This window comes from Anas platyrhynchos, chromosome 8, assembly GCF_047663525.1.
Source record: "Anas platyrhynchos isolate ZD024472 breed Pekin duck chromosome 8, IASCAAS_PekinDuck_T2T, whole genome shotgun sequence".
Taxonomy (NCBI): Eukaryota; Metazoa; Chordata; class Aves; order Anseriformes; family Anatidae; genus Anas; species Anas platyrhynchos.
In genome coordinates this window covers 2,873,183-2,888,638 of record NC_092594.1, presented here as the reverse complement: position 1 = coordinate 2,888,638, position 15,456 = coordinate 2,873,183, and the positions used below count along the sequence as shown (strand labels likewise).

Sequence of the window (15,456 nt, the reverse complement as noted above, 5' to 3'; positions counted from 1 at the left end):
CACCATAACTAGTTAGATGTATAAAACCTTCTGAACATGTATTTATCTGATTTGGTCATAGCACCTTCATTAAAATGGTGTGTCCTTCAAATCTGGATGAAAGGACACTGCCTGAGGTTTTTTTTGAAACTGATTCTACCATGCTGTTGTGAAATGAGTTCATCTGATTCGTGTCAATATGGAACAATGCTAGGGCCACAAGGTATGCTGGATGTGACCTTCTGTCTTACATACCCTTGTATAACCACAAGTCTAAGCAAAACAGAGTGGTTAATGTATACAGTTCTTGTATCTTGCAAAGGAATAGTCCAGCAATTTGTGTCAATAAGAGAACAAAGGGGTTTCAGAATAACTGCTAACTATTATGACTATTGCATGGAACATGATATCTGGCCAAGAGATTAAGGTGAAGGGGAAAGCTGAAGGATGACTAAAAGACAAAGCTTGCAGGGGACGCTGCACAAGTTTCTGACATCTGGCCAAGATGGACAAAGGAGAAGGACAAGAAAAAAAGCCTGGGAGGAAGACTACGAGCCTTCAGCACAAGAGACCCCCAGAGGGACCACCAGAGACTGATACGCATGCACCAGTAGGAGGGTTTGGATTCTGGGAACTAATTATAATAACCCTGCCTTTTCTAGAAGTAATAATGAATATGTAGTAGCCTAGGAGCATAAAAACCAGCTGCCTGATGTAACTTGTGTGTGTCTTGGTGGAGCAGAGACTCCCGGTGCACCCAGCGCTGTTTGCTTACCTCTATTCATTTAATAAATTGTAAACTTTGATTGCAATCCTATTTGGGACTTAGCCATTTATTACACTACTGATGAAAAATAATGAAGAACATTTTTTACTGTTCATTCTGCTAGCAAAGTATGAAGCCTTCAGTTATTCACTGTTTATCTCTAATATGACATCAATACCATACAGACTCTCTACAAGCTTGAAATGTTCGGGTAGTCAAGTAATGTAGAATGTGATTCTAAAAACTTCAGAATTTTCTTCAGAATACAGGAGTGAGATTACTTGGCAATATTTAGATGGAATCATAGAACAGTTTGGGTTGGAAGAGACCTCAAAGATCATATAATTCCAACCCCCCTGCCATGGGCAGGAACACCTACCACTATAGCAGGTATCTTACCGTACATTTTTCTTTTTTTTCTTCACAGTATTCATAAATTGGAATTGTGTCAAAGCCCAGGTGACAGATGCATTTGCATTTCTGAAGTGTTTTTTACCTAGCTAGAAATAGCAATATATCCTATCTACTAGGAATGAACTACTGCCTTCCATATAATAAAGTAGGAAGTTCTAATCTGATGTAGAACAAACATACTAATTGAATTATGGCTCAACTGAATATTAGCAGTTCTAGTGATAAGGTTGTTAATGCTACCAAAATAATTTATAATATTTTAAATGTTTTGCAAGCTTGTGGAGCAAATAGATTATTGTGTAAAATAGATAAAACTAATTAGGCATGTCAGTTCACTCAAGCCCATTAAATAGAGCAATTTAACACATTTTGTTAAATAGCTCTCAGCTTACATTTAATGATGCTCCCCCTATCTTTTTTTAAAGTGTAAAAACTGCATCTAATTGCTGCCTGAGAGAGATCTAAAGGTTGATACATCTACTACAGTTCTGTAAGTATAACATTATTTAGTGGTTTTGATTAACTGTATTTGTAAAGCCTGTGAAGCTTCAAAGATTTTAGAAATAATGAAATAGCTTCATAAGCTATAGAAATGTCTGCTTGTTAATTCTGCATGTGGAGGGGATGACATAGATTTGTGCAGAAGTTGTGTTCAAATTATTTTATTTCATAAGTGAAAGACACCAAAACAGGCACTTTCTTTCTGTTCTCTGCCAGCAGTCATATGTCTAAAGATGATGTCTAATATTACTCTCATTGTCACACTCCTATTAGCAAACCAGGAAAAATGCTAGTTTCTTACCCTTGCAGACACTGAATTCACTTGGGTGAAAAAAAACATGTTATTATAGACAAGTATAGACACTTCCCCATGTGTTTTTGTTCTGCTTGATGTTGGCAAATAAGGGCATTTGTGCTGATGGATATATACCTCTCGTGATTTGTCATGATCTAAATGCAGCTCTAAATGTAACAAAATTTACTTCTGACAATGCTTCTAGACCACCTTAAATTTACTTAATATTACAAGTAAACAAGTAGCTGAAGTACTCTAGAACATGTCTCAGAAAGGGAAATGTACAGGAGACAATGAGAAATGACTTACCCTCTTTCCAGGTGGACCAGGTGGGCCGGCTTCACCTGAAGGACCTGGTGGACCCTGCAGTGGAAAGTGGTAGGCTTAGTGGTAACGAAAGATAAAAGTTATAGTCCTTCTTAAATTCAACATACGTCTGCAATATGTTGATCCCCTTCAATAGACAGAAAGTCTGTTGAAGTTTATGTAGTCCATAAATATACATACAGAAATGATACTTGCTTAATCAGCAAATACTTTCTTAGGGTAGTTTTTGGAGATTTTAAAAGGTTTTGTTAGTGTACAAAATGCAACCACTCTTTTCTTTTCCTGCTTAAAACAAATCATTTCAGCCCAGAATGTGGCTGCACAGAAGTAGCATATGATCTTAGACTACTGCCTACCTCTATTAAGAAGTGTTTCTTGTGTTTTCAGGTGCTCAAGTTGCTACTTTTGCTACAGTTTTCACTAACATCTGTAAAATAAATGCCCCTATGTGGTCTTCTATTGAAAATCTTTTGTGCACTGATAAGCCATTTGCCTACTTCATTTAGGTTAACCTGTAATAATCTTTTAAATATTTTGGGGTTGCTGAACAGTTTTTTTTTCTTCATGAACACAACACTCTAAAAGTACTTATTCTTGAGTAAGACATACAGATGCTCATCCTGAAGTTTGCAGGTTAAACCCCAGTCTATAACTTAGTTGCAACCATATGTCCAATGTACTAACATTTTTCTTTCAAGCTGTACTGTATTGTACTGTATTTCCCTGATAACTAGAAATTCCAGAGCTGTTAAGAGACTTTCCAAAATGGAAGCCCTAGCTTTTTGCAACAGAAAATGAAATTCATAATGCTTTAACATAGAAATCTCCAGAAAGGTAAGAGCTTTTATGATTAATATGGGTATTACTCAGATAGCTTTAACATGAAATACAGCAGAAATTCCTAGATTTTGCTTCATTTCAACAAGTGGGCTAATGAAGACTATTTTGCTGCAGCATTACTTTCTTATGCTCAGAGTTGCTCTATTTTTAGTGCTTCTCAGCAGCTCCAGCACAAATTCTTAACACATCGTTTGTTTCTACTTCTAAAAGAAATTGACCTCTTGCTTTTGATTGTGTGTATTATATAGATACTTCTATCTCTACAAGGAAAGAATGAGATATTTTTTCAGTACGATACAAAAAAAGGAATCCATTTAGAAAATATTTTTTAAGAGCATGAATTTATAGAAACCACTGATTCAGCAAAAAGTACTTTCTTAGCGTAGGAGAGAACATGCAGCCAAAACAAAATGAATGAAACAACTCACAGGTTGACCAGGATCACCATCTTCACCCTTCTCTCCACCAACACCATCTTGACCCTACAGAAATCATGTGAAAATAAACAAAAGACAAAATTCAGACAAAATAAGTAATTTACTTTCATATATCAAGATAAGAATACAGTTTTTCTATAAGGAATTTTTCTAAGGACAGTCATTTTCAAAACTTTTTAAAGATTTCCAAACCTTTTGTTAGATTTAAGAAATATATGAACAGCCAGAACAACTGCTCTGACAAGAAAGACCTCATTCTCAAACAGAGAAGAGGTGAGAGTAACTAGAATTCAGTGAAAACTAAGACCAGGACCTAAAACTGTTCTTAAAATATACTTACAGCTGGACCAGGTTCCCCAGGGGGACCAGGATCTCCAGGAAAACCAACCGGACCCTAAATAAGTCAGGAAAAAAAAAACACACAGGAATATGTCATCCATTGAGAAGCAGACAGCAGTCAATAGAAATGTTTTGTGAAGAATATAATGAAGTTAATTCAAATGTAGAATTTAATTTGTAGCTCTGTATTTAGCAGAACTTCAGCAGTGCTTCACAATGCTTTCTGTTAAAATTATTAAGCTTACTTACTGGGTTACCCTTAGGGCCATCATCACCTGGAGGTCCTTTAGCACCTGGTGGTCCGGCTGCTCCGGGTGGACCAGCCTCACCTTTTTCTCCCCTTTCACCTTTTGGACCCTGTAGAAATCATGTGAACACAAAAAATATTGTCTAGGAATTGAATGCCTAAAAACACATTAGTGGCAAAACTGTTTTTCAGATCTGGACAATGTTATTCAATAAATGGTTTGCATGTGAATGGGAAATCAGGCCCTCAGCCTCAGATTGGAAAACCTGTGTATCTCAGGTCTGACTGCCAACATCTGCACCCAGATGCGAGTCTGAACCTATTCTGCATCAGTGAACTGTTTCCAGAGAGATAAATACGTATATAAAAGTTAATACTTTGGGAAGAACAAATAGGTACTCTTTTACGAAATCTTCACAGCTTTATTGTCTAATTGTTAGTTGTGGAGGAATCGTTAAGTGAGGCAGGACATGTGGATGTTGAGCAGTTTGGAGACAATGGGCTAGTGAAGCACCGAACTCAACTCACATGAGCCTTGGCACGTATGCAGCTGGCTGAGAGCCAATCAGGCTCAAGGACACGATGCCCTTGGGCCATCGGGAAAGTCCCTAAGGCGGGACAGGTAGCCAAAAGAAGGAGGACCAGACTGAAAAGCCCGGGAAGTGTTAACCAATCCTGAGCTTAGTTTCTGCAATATGTATGAGTTGATTATGTTCAAACTAGATAAAAGACGACTGAGCTATCCATTAGAGTTGAAGTTCACTGTTCACTCATATTGATGTGCTGGGTCTTCCTTCCGTCGGCAACAAATTGGCGCCCGAACAGGGACAATTCTGAACGGGATTTGGACACTGCTGGCAGTGATCCAGGGCCACGGTTGGACGGAATAAAGGAGAAGCCGGTCCTGCAACGCAGCCCAGGAGGTGAAAAGCACAAGAATCCCCGCACCCGCGCCGGGAAGGTGAAAAGGACGTGGAGTCCCCCGCACCCGGGAGTGGATCCCGCCGGTCGCGCGTCGCCGAGATCTGCAGGTCGGAAGGTGGAAGGGAGTCCCCGCACCCGGGATGAGCCTATTTAGGGTCCCACCGGAAAAGCGCCGCCGAGGTCTTTGCAAAGGCTGCAATCGACGTATATAAAGGTATGAAAAGATAAGCGGCGTATTATTTGCTCAAATGCTTTTTAGAAAAGCGGAGCATTTTAGATACAGATTGTAGAAAAAGATTTGCCAGGGTTATTAGTATATGGGATAGCTAAAGGTTGTTTTACAAGTCCTGATACAGTTTTTTGAACAAACAGAGTGGCGTAAATTTGGAAATAAATTGTTTGATGATGTTAGGAACGATGTTAAGTTTACTGGGAGATTTGATGAGGCCATGGAGAATAGTGGCTAATGCATTAGCCACACATAAAGATGAACAAAGAGTTGCCGCTGCTGCAACAGAGTGGTCAGGACCACCAAGAAGGGTTAATAATGTTAATCCACAGCAAATAAATATGGAAGGAACAGATTGCCCGTTGCCACCTTCCGTTAGAACTTCTACTATTGCACAGGGGGCCTCGGGAAAATTGGAGGTGCCTGTGACAATGTCCTCTGATACAGAGGAGGAGCTTTCATTACCAGCAGCTCCAACCGCTCCAATAGAAAGTGAGGAAGGAGCAAGTGAAAGGACCAGTGCTAACTCATTTCTATCAAATATAAATCCCTTCACAACGGGGGAGCAGGGAAGAGAAGGTCTGCAGCCATCGAAGGCCTTTGCTGTTACGCCCCCTGTTGACCTGAACGTGCCTTTTGACCCAGGCCCTATTGGCCTTGAAAAGGAGCGATGGAGGCAAATAGCAAATGAGGCAGTGCGTGGAGGAAATGATGAAACGGCAGCACAGTTAACACAAGCTTTTCCGGTAGTATACTCGCCACCAGATGCACAGGGGAATGTGACCATTAATACGACAAATTTATACTGGAAACTATTAACTCAATTACGATCTACAGTAAATGATTCTGGTTTAAAGGGGGAACCTACTCGGCAAATGTTAGATTATATTTGGGGAACTAATATATTGCTCCCTGGGGACATACGTGGTATAATGAAGCTGATCCTAACACAACATCAACAGCTTCTTTTTAATGTGCATTGGCAAAGTGCTTGTCAAGAGGCAGTAGCTGTGATAAGGGCACCTGGAGATCCGTTGTATGGTGTCACGTTGGAGGAATTGATGGGACTCGGACCATATTATAGATTAGAGACACAAGCGTTGCTGGGTCCAGACAAAGCCAAAGAATCAATGAGATTGGCTCGAAGAGCCTTGGACCAAATTAGAGAGCCAGGGGGGATACCATCCTATATGGGCATCAAGCAAGGAAGGGAGGAACCATTTGGGTTGTTTATTGATCGAGTAGCAAACGCAATACAAGCGGCTGGGGTACCTGATTATCTAAAGGGCACTATTCTAAAGCAGTGTGCAATTCAAAACTGCAACCCTTCAACTCGTAGTATATTAGCTACGTTACCGGGAACTTGGACAATTGAGGAGGGTTTAGAAAGGATGGCTCAGGTACCCGTGGGTCCGCAGGCTATGTTGGTAGATGTAATAAAACAACTAGGGAATAGCATGAAAGAACAGGCACAGGTATTCAGACAGACTGCACAGCAATCGCAGAATCAAGTATTCGCTGCCCTTGCTCCTTTGCAAACGCCCGGAGGCCGTCCTACTGGCCGAGGGTCTTCACTGCAACCGCGTTGTTTTCGCTGTGGGATCACCGGACATAGGAAATGAGAGTGCAAAACGAGATCAGTGTGGTGTCATCTGTCGGTATGGTGCGTCGGGAAACAGCCAGAGCAGCAGGAAGGACCGCCCCGCGATGACACAAAAAGCGGCCTTTACCACAGCGGCCGGAACAACACCGTTTACCTCCGACCAGTCACCAGAGGGAGTCTCGGCTTGGATTTGGCAACAGCAGTAGATGTAACGCTATTGGACTCTAAACCCACCAGGGTAGGAACAGGAGTTATGGGACCAGTTACTGTCAATGGTGATCCTGTAGGAGCTTTATTGATCGGAAGATCGTCTGCTACCTTGAATGGATTACAAATATTGGTTGGACTTATAGATAAAGACTATTGTGGGGAAATACAGATTATAGTTTCTGCAATGTTTCCTCCAATGCATGTGCCACGGAATACAAAGATAGCTCAATTAATTCCGTTGCCACACCTTGCGGCATCTCTACCACCGATGGTCAATAAGGACCGAGGACTTGGAGCATTTGGCTCCACAGGAAAAATAGCGTTATTAACGCTTGGCATGCAGCAGAGACCACGACAAAAAATCACAGTATGTTTAAAGGATGAGAAACTGCAAACTGAGGCATTGTTGGACACTGGCGCAGATGTGACAATAATCAGTGCGCAAAGTTGGCCACCACATTGGCCTACATTCGAATCAAGTCTACAACAGAAAAATGACTTAACACTGACCTTAAAACAAATGGGACTCATACTTGCACCGGAAAAGGTTCAGGAGACAAGTCCCTGGAAGTTTTTGGTTTGGAAAATTACAGATTCCACCATTCAGCCTCAAAAACTTACAATCCAATCAAATATCAAAACTCTTAATGATGCTCAAAAACTGCTGGGAGATTTACAATGGATCAGGCCAGTAGTCGGGATTCCGAATGAACTGTTAAATCCCCTTCGGCCGTTATTAAAAGGAACTGATCCTGCTTCAAAAGTGACACTATCAGAAAAACAACAAGAAATACTACAACAAATCGCATCTTTGATCACAACGAGTGTCACGCATCGACGTGTATCTGACAAGCCACTCGATCTTACCATTCTATGTGGCTCAAAATGCCTGATGGGTGCCATAACACAGCAAAAAATAAAAACGGGGGAGAAGGGAGGAGAAACTGTGGTATTAGAATGGATAGCTCCTCCGTTACAACCTCGATGAACAATTCAAGAAAAAATTGCAACATTAGCAGAATTAGTAAAGAAGGGGAGGAATCGAATATTGCAAGTGGATGGGGTTCCTCCAAATATTATCTGGTTACCCATGAAGCCAGGCGATTTGGAATGGTATATACAAAACTCTGAAGAGTTACAAGCTGCACTACTACAGGATGGCGCTACTATAGTAGCAAAAACGTTACAATCAACTGCTCTGACATGGATGGAAAACCAGAGATGGATAACTAAGCCAAAACGATCGTCTATCCCACTTAAGAATGCAGTGACAGTTTTCACTGACGCAGGAAAACGTTCTGGAACTGCTGCAGTGACTTGGAAGGATGAGCATGGTTGGAAACATCAAATTTTACAAGCCCAAGATAAAGACTCATTACAGGCACTAGAACTTCTTGTAGTAGTATGGGCATTTATAAAATGGAGAGATGTTCCGTTAAATGTGGTATCCGATTCCTTATATGTAGTAGGCATAGCAAATGGTATAGAAGACTCAGCCTTGAGAGACTTAAAAAATGAACGGCTGTCAGAATTAATAATCAGTCTACAGATCGCCATAGCTCAAAGAAGTGAACTGTATGCAGTAATACACATAAGGAGTCATCAGTGGGAAGAAGGCCTGGGAGAAGGCAACGCTCGAGCGGACCGACTAGTCGCCGCAACAGCCACTGAAGCACCACTGTCACCCTTTTGCAGAGCTCGGGAGGCTCATGCTATTTTTCACCAGAACGCTAAAGGACTTGCGCGGGCTTACAAACTGTCTAGAGCTGATGCGCAGGCGACAGTAAAAGCTTGCCCAACGTGTAGTCACTACAATTCGGGTGTGGGAATCGGAATCAGAACAAACCCGAGAGGGATTAAAACCAACGAAGTGTGGCAAATGGACGTCACTCATGTCACAGCATTTGGCAGATTGAGATATCTGCATGTAACGATAGACACTTCTAGTCACATGATTTGGGCTACACCGCAGCCTGGGGAAAAAGTTCGGGATGTACGACGTCATCTTGCCAGTTGTTTTGCAGTAATGGGAGTACCACAAACCATAAAGACAGATAATGGTCCAGCCTATGTTAGTGGGCCACTTAAGCGATTTATGGAACTGTGGGACATTAAGCATATAACTGGTATTCCACATTCACCAACTGGTCAAGCTATAGTAGAAAGAGCTAATGGAACAGTTAAGCAGTATTTGGAAAAGTTTAAAGACATTACAGATATTAGAGAGAGGGTGGATAAAACCTTATTTGTTCTCAATCATTTGTGTGTATTTGGAGATGATGAGGAACCACCCGTGACACGTCACTACATTAAGTCTGAAAATGATAATAAATGTATTATGAGAGTACTGTACCGAGATACGAAAACGGGACAATGGCTGGGGCCTGCTGATGTGATTTATATGGGGCGAGGTTATGTGTGTATCTCTTCCCCTACAGGGCCAACCTGGGTGCCTAGTCGGTGTGTTAAACCAGCCATTGAAGAAAAGTCATCAAGTACGAATAACAGCAACCATGGCTGATCTAACGGCACAAGGGATTCTGGTTGCGTTATCTTTGACAATGACGGTTGGACGTAATAGTGCCATCCTAAGCAAAATCGATCCTCAAACCAATATGTGGGTCACTTGGGCAAATTAAACCAGACAAAGTTCATTTTGCCTATTCCTCGCTTCTGCGTCTGATCCTTTTGTTGATGAGTTGATTATGTTTGAAATGGTTAAGGGATCATACGCAAAAAATTGTAGTACAAGATAGTTGGTTTGAAGGTTGGTTTAAATCTGTTTTTGGGAACATGGGTGGATGTTTTTTTCTTCATCAAAGAGGAACTTCGTTTTCTACTTACAGTTATATTGATTATAGTTGCTGCAAAATAAAAACGGGGGAATTGTGGAGGAATCGTTAAGTGAGGAAGGACATGTGAATGTTGAGCAGTTGGGAGACAATGGGCTGGTGAAGCACCGAACTCAACTCACATGAGCCTTGGCACGTATGCAGCTGGCTGAGAGCCAATCAGGCTCAAGGACACGATGCCCTTGGGCCATCGGGAAAGTCCCTAAGGCGGGACAGGTAGCCAAAAGAAGGAGGACCAGACTGAAAAGCCCGGGAAGTGTTAACCAATCCTGAGCTTAGTTTCTGCAATATGTATGAGTTGATTATGTTCAAACTAGATAAAAGACGACTGAGCTATCCATTAAAGTTGAAGTTCACTGTTCACTCATATTGATGTGCTGGGTCTTCCTTCCGTCGGCAACAGTTAGTACAAGATGTGGCTATAATTATAAGGATACAAACTGCATTTCAAGTTCTTCACTGAAAATTTAAAGACAACATACACAATTAATCTGATTAAATGCTTTCTAAAGCAAGCACTACCAGATACCTTTGTTAACCATGATACAGGTTAGTAAGACAAAATCAAAGTACTCACGGATGTTCCAGATTCTCCAGGAGGTCCAGGGTTACCAGCTTCTCCAGGTTCACCCTGTACATGTGTAAAGATAAATTAATGAGTCATCAGGTAGAATATTTCTATGAATTTATTCTGTTACTACATACTGTTGCATGCTTATTCATGTTAACAGCTTATAGGAACTGTCTTTTATTGAGACTACCTAAAGGCAGTTGTTACATGTGTTTTTGCAGAACTGGAATCTGAAATTTTTGAAAGAATCTGTCAAACTAAGCTTTTAGTGAGACAGGAAGACAAACTTTCCCTGTGGGCTTTGGAAGTTCTTCCCTTTTATTATCCCATACATTACAAATTTCCTGTTTGTCTTCTTCTTTTCTAGTCACAAAAAAGCCAAAGAAGTATATTGACTATGTATATATGTATATTTTCCCTTTAAGATATATTTTTGCCTGGAAGTAAGTCCCTACAAATAAGAAAATACTATTTGGAGATTAATTTCAATTGAGTAGAGACATTATTGCTGAAGCTACTGTTAAAATAAATAATTACATAAAGAAAATCTATTAGGATAAAGTAATAGCATAATCGTTAGTAAAACTTTTACCACAGGCCATAAAATTTTTTTTTTTTTTTTTTGAGCCAATACAAAATATTATACATGTAAAAGATTCTTTGTCATGGTTCATTTTCAAATTTAGTTATGACTGATTATTTTCTAGCTCAGTGGACTGATAAATAAACCTTTATATAAACTACTCTGTTAGTAGAATGTTTAGCTAATAGTGTCACAGATACACAAATCTGTGAAAGGATAACAGAACTTGCTTTCCAATTGTCATGGAGTGCTGCGGTAACAAATAGATTTTTATTCCAGAGGATTTTTTTCAATTTGTGGTTGTTAATAGGGGATTTTTCCCCTCATTTTCTCATTAAACTTGTGTATCCTTCATATCCTGTATGACCTGCATGCCCCTGTGACAGTTCAATTAATGCAGTGTGCATCTTTCTCATTTCTATGCAATGGAAAAGTATAAATCATAAAACATGAAATTTAAACAAACCTCATACTGTAGATACCATTTTTTTTTTTCTTATAGAAGCTAACGTCAACGTGATGACCTCACTAGGACCAAAACTTGGCCAAATGTAAATATTAAGTTAGATAAATGAAATAAGATATGACTACCCAGGTGAATTCCAGAATAAGGTAATTAACAGATTATCAGAATTTTAGGGGCAATATTAACATACCCTTTAGAAAGGACACTTCTAAAGGGTAAAGTTGCCTTTAGAAACTGTGGTATGTTTAATTAGACACACTTAATTTTACAGTGATCTTAATGAATGATCCCTCTTAGTACTTAAAATTGTTTATGTGATAAAGCATATTTTAAAATATGTCTGGTGGATGGATACTTCAGGTCAATAAGCACTGAGTATTCTTTGTAAGAAAATTCATAATCTTCATTTCCTTATTATTTTCTGAACAGTAGTTTTGCTTTCAACTGACGTAAACATCCAAGGCCCAGCTTTGCAAAGTTTTGAGCAATTTACTGGATATTTAGAATATCTTTATGTTAGGCTTTTGATATCAAATTAGAGATCAGCGTGTGCTGGTACATTCTGTTTTTCCCCTTTTTCTTAATTATAAGCAGAACAAAGAGAATAATGGCTGGGCGGAAGCTGGTTTTAGGTGGTTCTGGTTGAGTGTAAGTCTCAAAACTTCTAGACTGCTCCATGGAGGATACAGGCATTAATAATGCAAGGCTACATGCATGTTTGTGCTTCAGATTTCTTTGAACATTTAAACCTTCGTGTGTACAGCAGGTGAACAAACAAGCTAGCTAAAAATACATGGCACTAAATGTGTCAAAAAGTGTTTATAATTTGACAGAAGGGGTCTTTGTATTAATGGTAAAAGATCTTCTGCTACTCCTCAACAATGACAGGAAGGATGCCAAAATATTTTTCCAATCAGCACTGCATTATATTATCTACAGTATGATATATCTCCTGAGGGGGGGCACAGGCCAAAGTATGCCGACATAATAAATAATAACAACAACAATAATAATAATACATTGGGGGAAAAAAGTATGTGGGAAGAGGAGGAAAAGGGAAAAGGCTTTGGTTTTGTTTAAAAGCGTGAACAGTCCTCCTATTGCAGTAACACAATGTGATAAAAACAAAACTCCTCCTGACAAAAACAACTCTCCATTATTTCTCAGCTTGCAGAACTCATTAAATGGAACTGAAATTAAGAGGAAAGGAGTCTTAACTAGGAAAACAAACAGTCATATGCTACAACTCGAGAAGGAGGAAGGAAGTAATTAGAAGAAATAAAACCTCCAAAATAATATATGTGGAAGCTTCTCTGTATGAATGCAGACAACACAGGAAATAAGCAAGAGGAAATAAAAATGACAACTAGGGATACACAAATCTGAATGTCATGTTGAATTAAATTTAGTGGGATGATTGTTGGGATTCTAAATCTGTTTCCAGATTTTCAACTAGCTTAAATCATCTTCAAACCTTTAACTTTATTGGAACTATATCTATTTCTATGGGGAACAAACACATATTGATGTGACTTTTGCTTCACCTCACAGATATGTTTACCACAGTATCTTATATTCTTAACCTTCCAGGTAGAAGGCTACATGATATTCTAAGCCACAGCAGTATAAAATAATACTGTTGAAGCCAATTATGTTACTTTAAACTGTGTAACCAAGGAAATCACCATAGCCTTATACTTACTAATCATTCCAAAAACTACATCTTCTCCCCCAAAGCTCTTGCCTAATACTTAAATAATTTTGTGATGTAAAATGTGAAAGAAAAAAAAAACAAACAACAAAACAAACAACAATAGTAAATCAGCCATTAGAAGTATTGGTTGATTACTATTAATAATTATTAATGAAAGATATTTTGGAACTGTAACATATCTGTATAGCACCAAAGAAGAATCAAAATATATATTCCTATTCCAACGTTTTCTCCTTCTAGGTATGACATAATCAACATTCTCACCTTTTCACCAACACCTCCAACAGAGCCAATTGAGCCTGGTGGGCCTTGGGGACCCTGCAATGATACAAGATGTTATTTCAAGTACAGTTACCCCAAATATATTGCTTATTACTGAATTTCAAAAGGAATTTAAAGAGAAAAATAGATTAATTCTTACATCAGCTCCATTAGGACCTTGGGGACCTCTTGGACCTGGAGGACCAGGTGGACCCTGTATCAAAGAGACAATTTGGTATATTTAAAATCATAGAATAAAAGTCCAGTGGGGCTTCTTTGGCCAACTATAAATCATATCTTCAATCTGTAAGAGACTTTTAATCTTCACAGTGCTACAACAACAGCAGGGCTAGATTGCAGCCCACTGCATGAGTTCACAAAAATATCCAAGATACATAGTACATGAGCTGAAAATGATATAATGATTGTGAATCATGAGGACTTGTTTCCCTGTGCATTACCTACATATCCCTTCCACTGCACAAAGACCTCAGAGTAGCTTATCTGTCTGGTAGCACCCATATGGCCGTAGTGTACCATGGTGACTACAGATGGGCAGTAAAAAAGCAGGCAGCCTTGGCATAAGGTGTTGGAGGCACACACAAAATGTAGATAGCTTGCAATTCTGTCAAGACCAGCACAGAAGGCATTGTGACAACAGCATAAACAGTTGAAGAATGTAGTCTCAAGATGACCCAGAGAAACAAAACCAAATAATGTTTACCATCTTTTGTCATACAATTACAGTCCAATGGAAAATGTGCCATTGATCCCTGATGCTATGGTACAATGCCCTGAAGTTCCTATTTCAGAAAAGCAGTTCCAAATTCTTCAGTGCAGTGGTGTCTTTTCTCTTTCTTTCCTGACCCTGCTTACCACTATCCTGTCAGGCAAACTTGGTTGCTTTGCTACCTACTTTTCAGAGTATTTTCTGAAGTTATATAAATCTTTATCTTAGAGTTAAGATGGATGCAGGAAAGCAAAATAAATCCCAGAGGCAGTTCAAAATGCACAAATGTTTCATGCTCAGGCAACAAATTCAGGAGTAAATTATCAAATTGTGAGCTACAGAGAAAATACAATAATACAAAGATGATACTCATTGCCCCCAGAGTGACCGATGGGGACAAAGTCTTACCATTGGGCCCACATCACCATTTTCACCTTTTTCACCTGGTGGGCCAGGCAGACCCTAAAACACAGGGAAGATATATGAAAACTATTAGTGGGTTATCTGGAATGATGAGATATAAATCAATATAAAACAATATATATATACATGTGAAACTTGGGCAGGGAAGGGGGGAACAAAAGAAAACCAAACCAAAACAAACCTATTTGTAATAAATAAATAAAATTAATTTTTCATATTACAGCAAATGTATATGTAGTCCTGGGATGTATAAACAAGGTGAATCAGAAAATTAAAAAAAAAAAAATAATGGACACACATAAATGCTAGGGTGGCTGACTTGAAAAACAGTGTCATCATTATCCAAAACCCAAGTGGGCGTTTGGATAATTTGATTTATGCTATGATACATATATATGTCAACAAAACATGATCAATGCAGCACAGTGAAGTGGCATGCAAAGATGTCTAAGCTACCTCAGTATTGGAAGCCGTAAAACTGCTTTAGCAAGGTGTCCACTGGAGGTAATGAATCCTGCTGAGAGGCATTGCATTGCGTTATGCAAACATTCTTACAAGCAAAGTGTCCAAGTTTGTCTAGTAACAAACATCAAGAGAAGGAAACTGTAGATGATGCTAATACTGATACCTAGCATAATGTTCCCCCAGCTAGAAACACTATCACCACTAAGCTGGGCAATCCTAAATGTAGGTTACTTGGCTTCTGCATCAAGCCAAGGAGTCCAATAGCATTGTAGTGATTTAC

At 39.3% G+C, this 15,456-nt stretch overlaps 1 protein-coding gene across 1 annotated transcript in view; it reads right to left on the bottom strand.

Moving 5' to 3' along the window:
- LOC140003089 (uncharacterized) overlaps positions 1–14,754 on the bottom strand; it is a 38,401-nt gene extending 23,647 nt beyond the window's left edge. The window contains exons 1-8 of the mRNA XM_072041888.1: positions 14,697–14,754; positions 13,719–13,772; positions 13,562–13,615; positions 10,541–10,594; positions 4,148–4,255; positions 3,900–3,953; positions 3,551–3,604; positions 2,265–2,318 (exon numbers count right to left, since the gene is read on the bottom strand). Coding sequence (XP_071897989.1) covers positions 2,265–2,318; positions 3,551–3,604; positions 3,900–3,953; positions 4,148–4,255; positions 10,541–10,594; positions 13,562–13,615; positions 13,719–13,772; positions 14,697–14,699 — 435 coding nt within the window. The 5' untranslated portion in view covers positions 14,700–14,754. The remainder of the gene's footprint in view (positions 1–2,264; positions 2,319–3,550; positions 3,605–3,899; positions 3,954–4,147; positions 4,256–10,540; positions 10,595–13,561; positions 13,616–13,718; positions 13,773–14,696) is intronic.
- Positions 14,755–15,456: the final 702 nt, after the last annotated feature.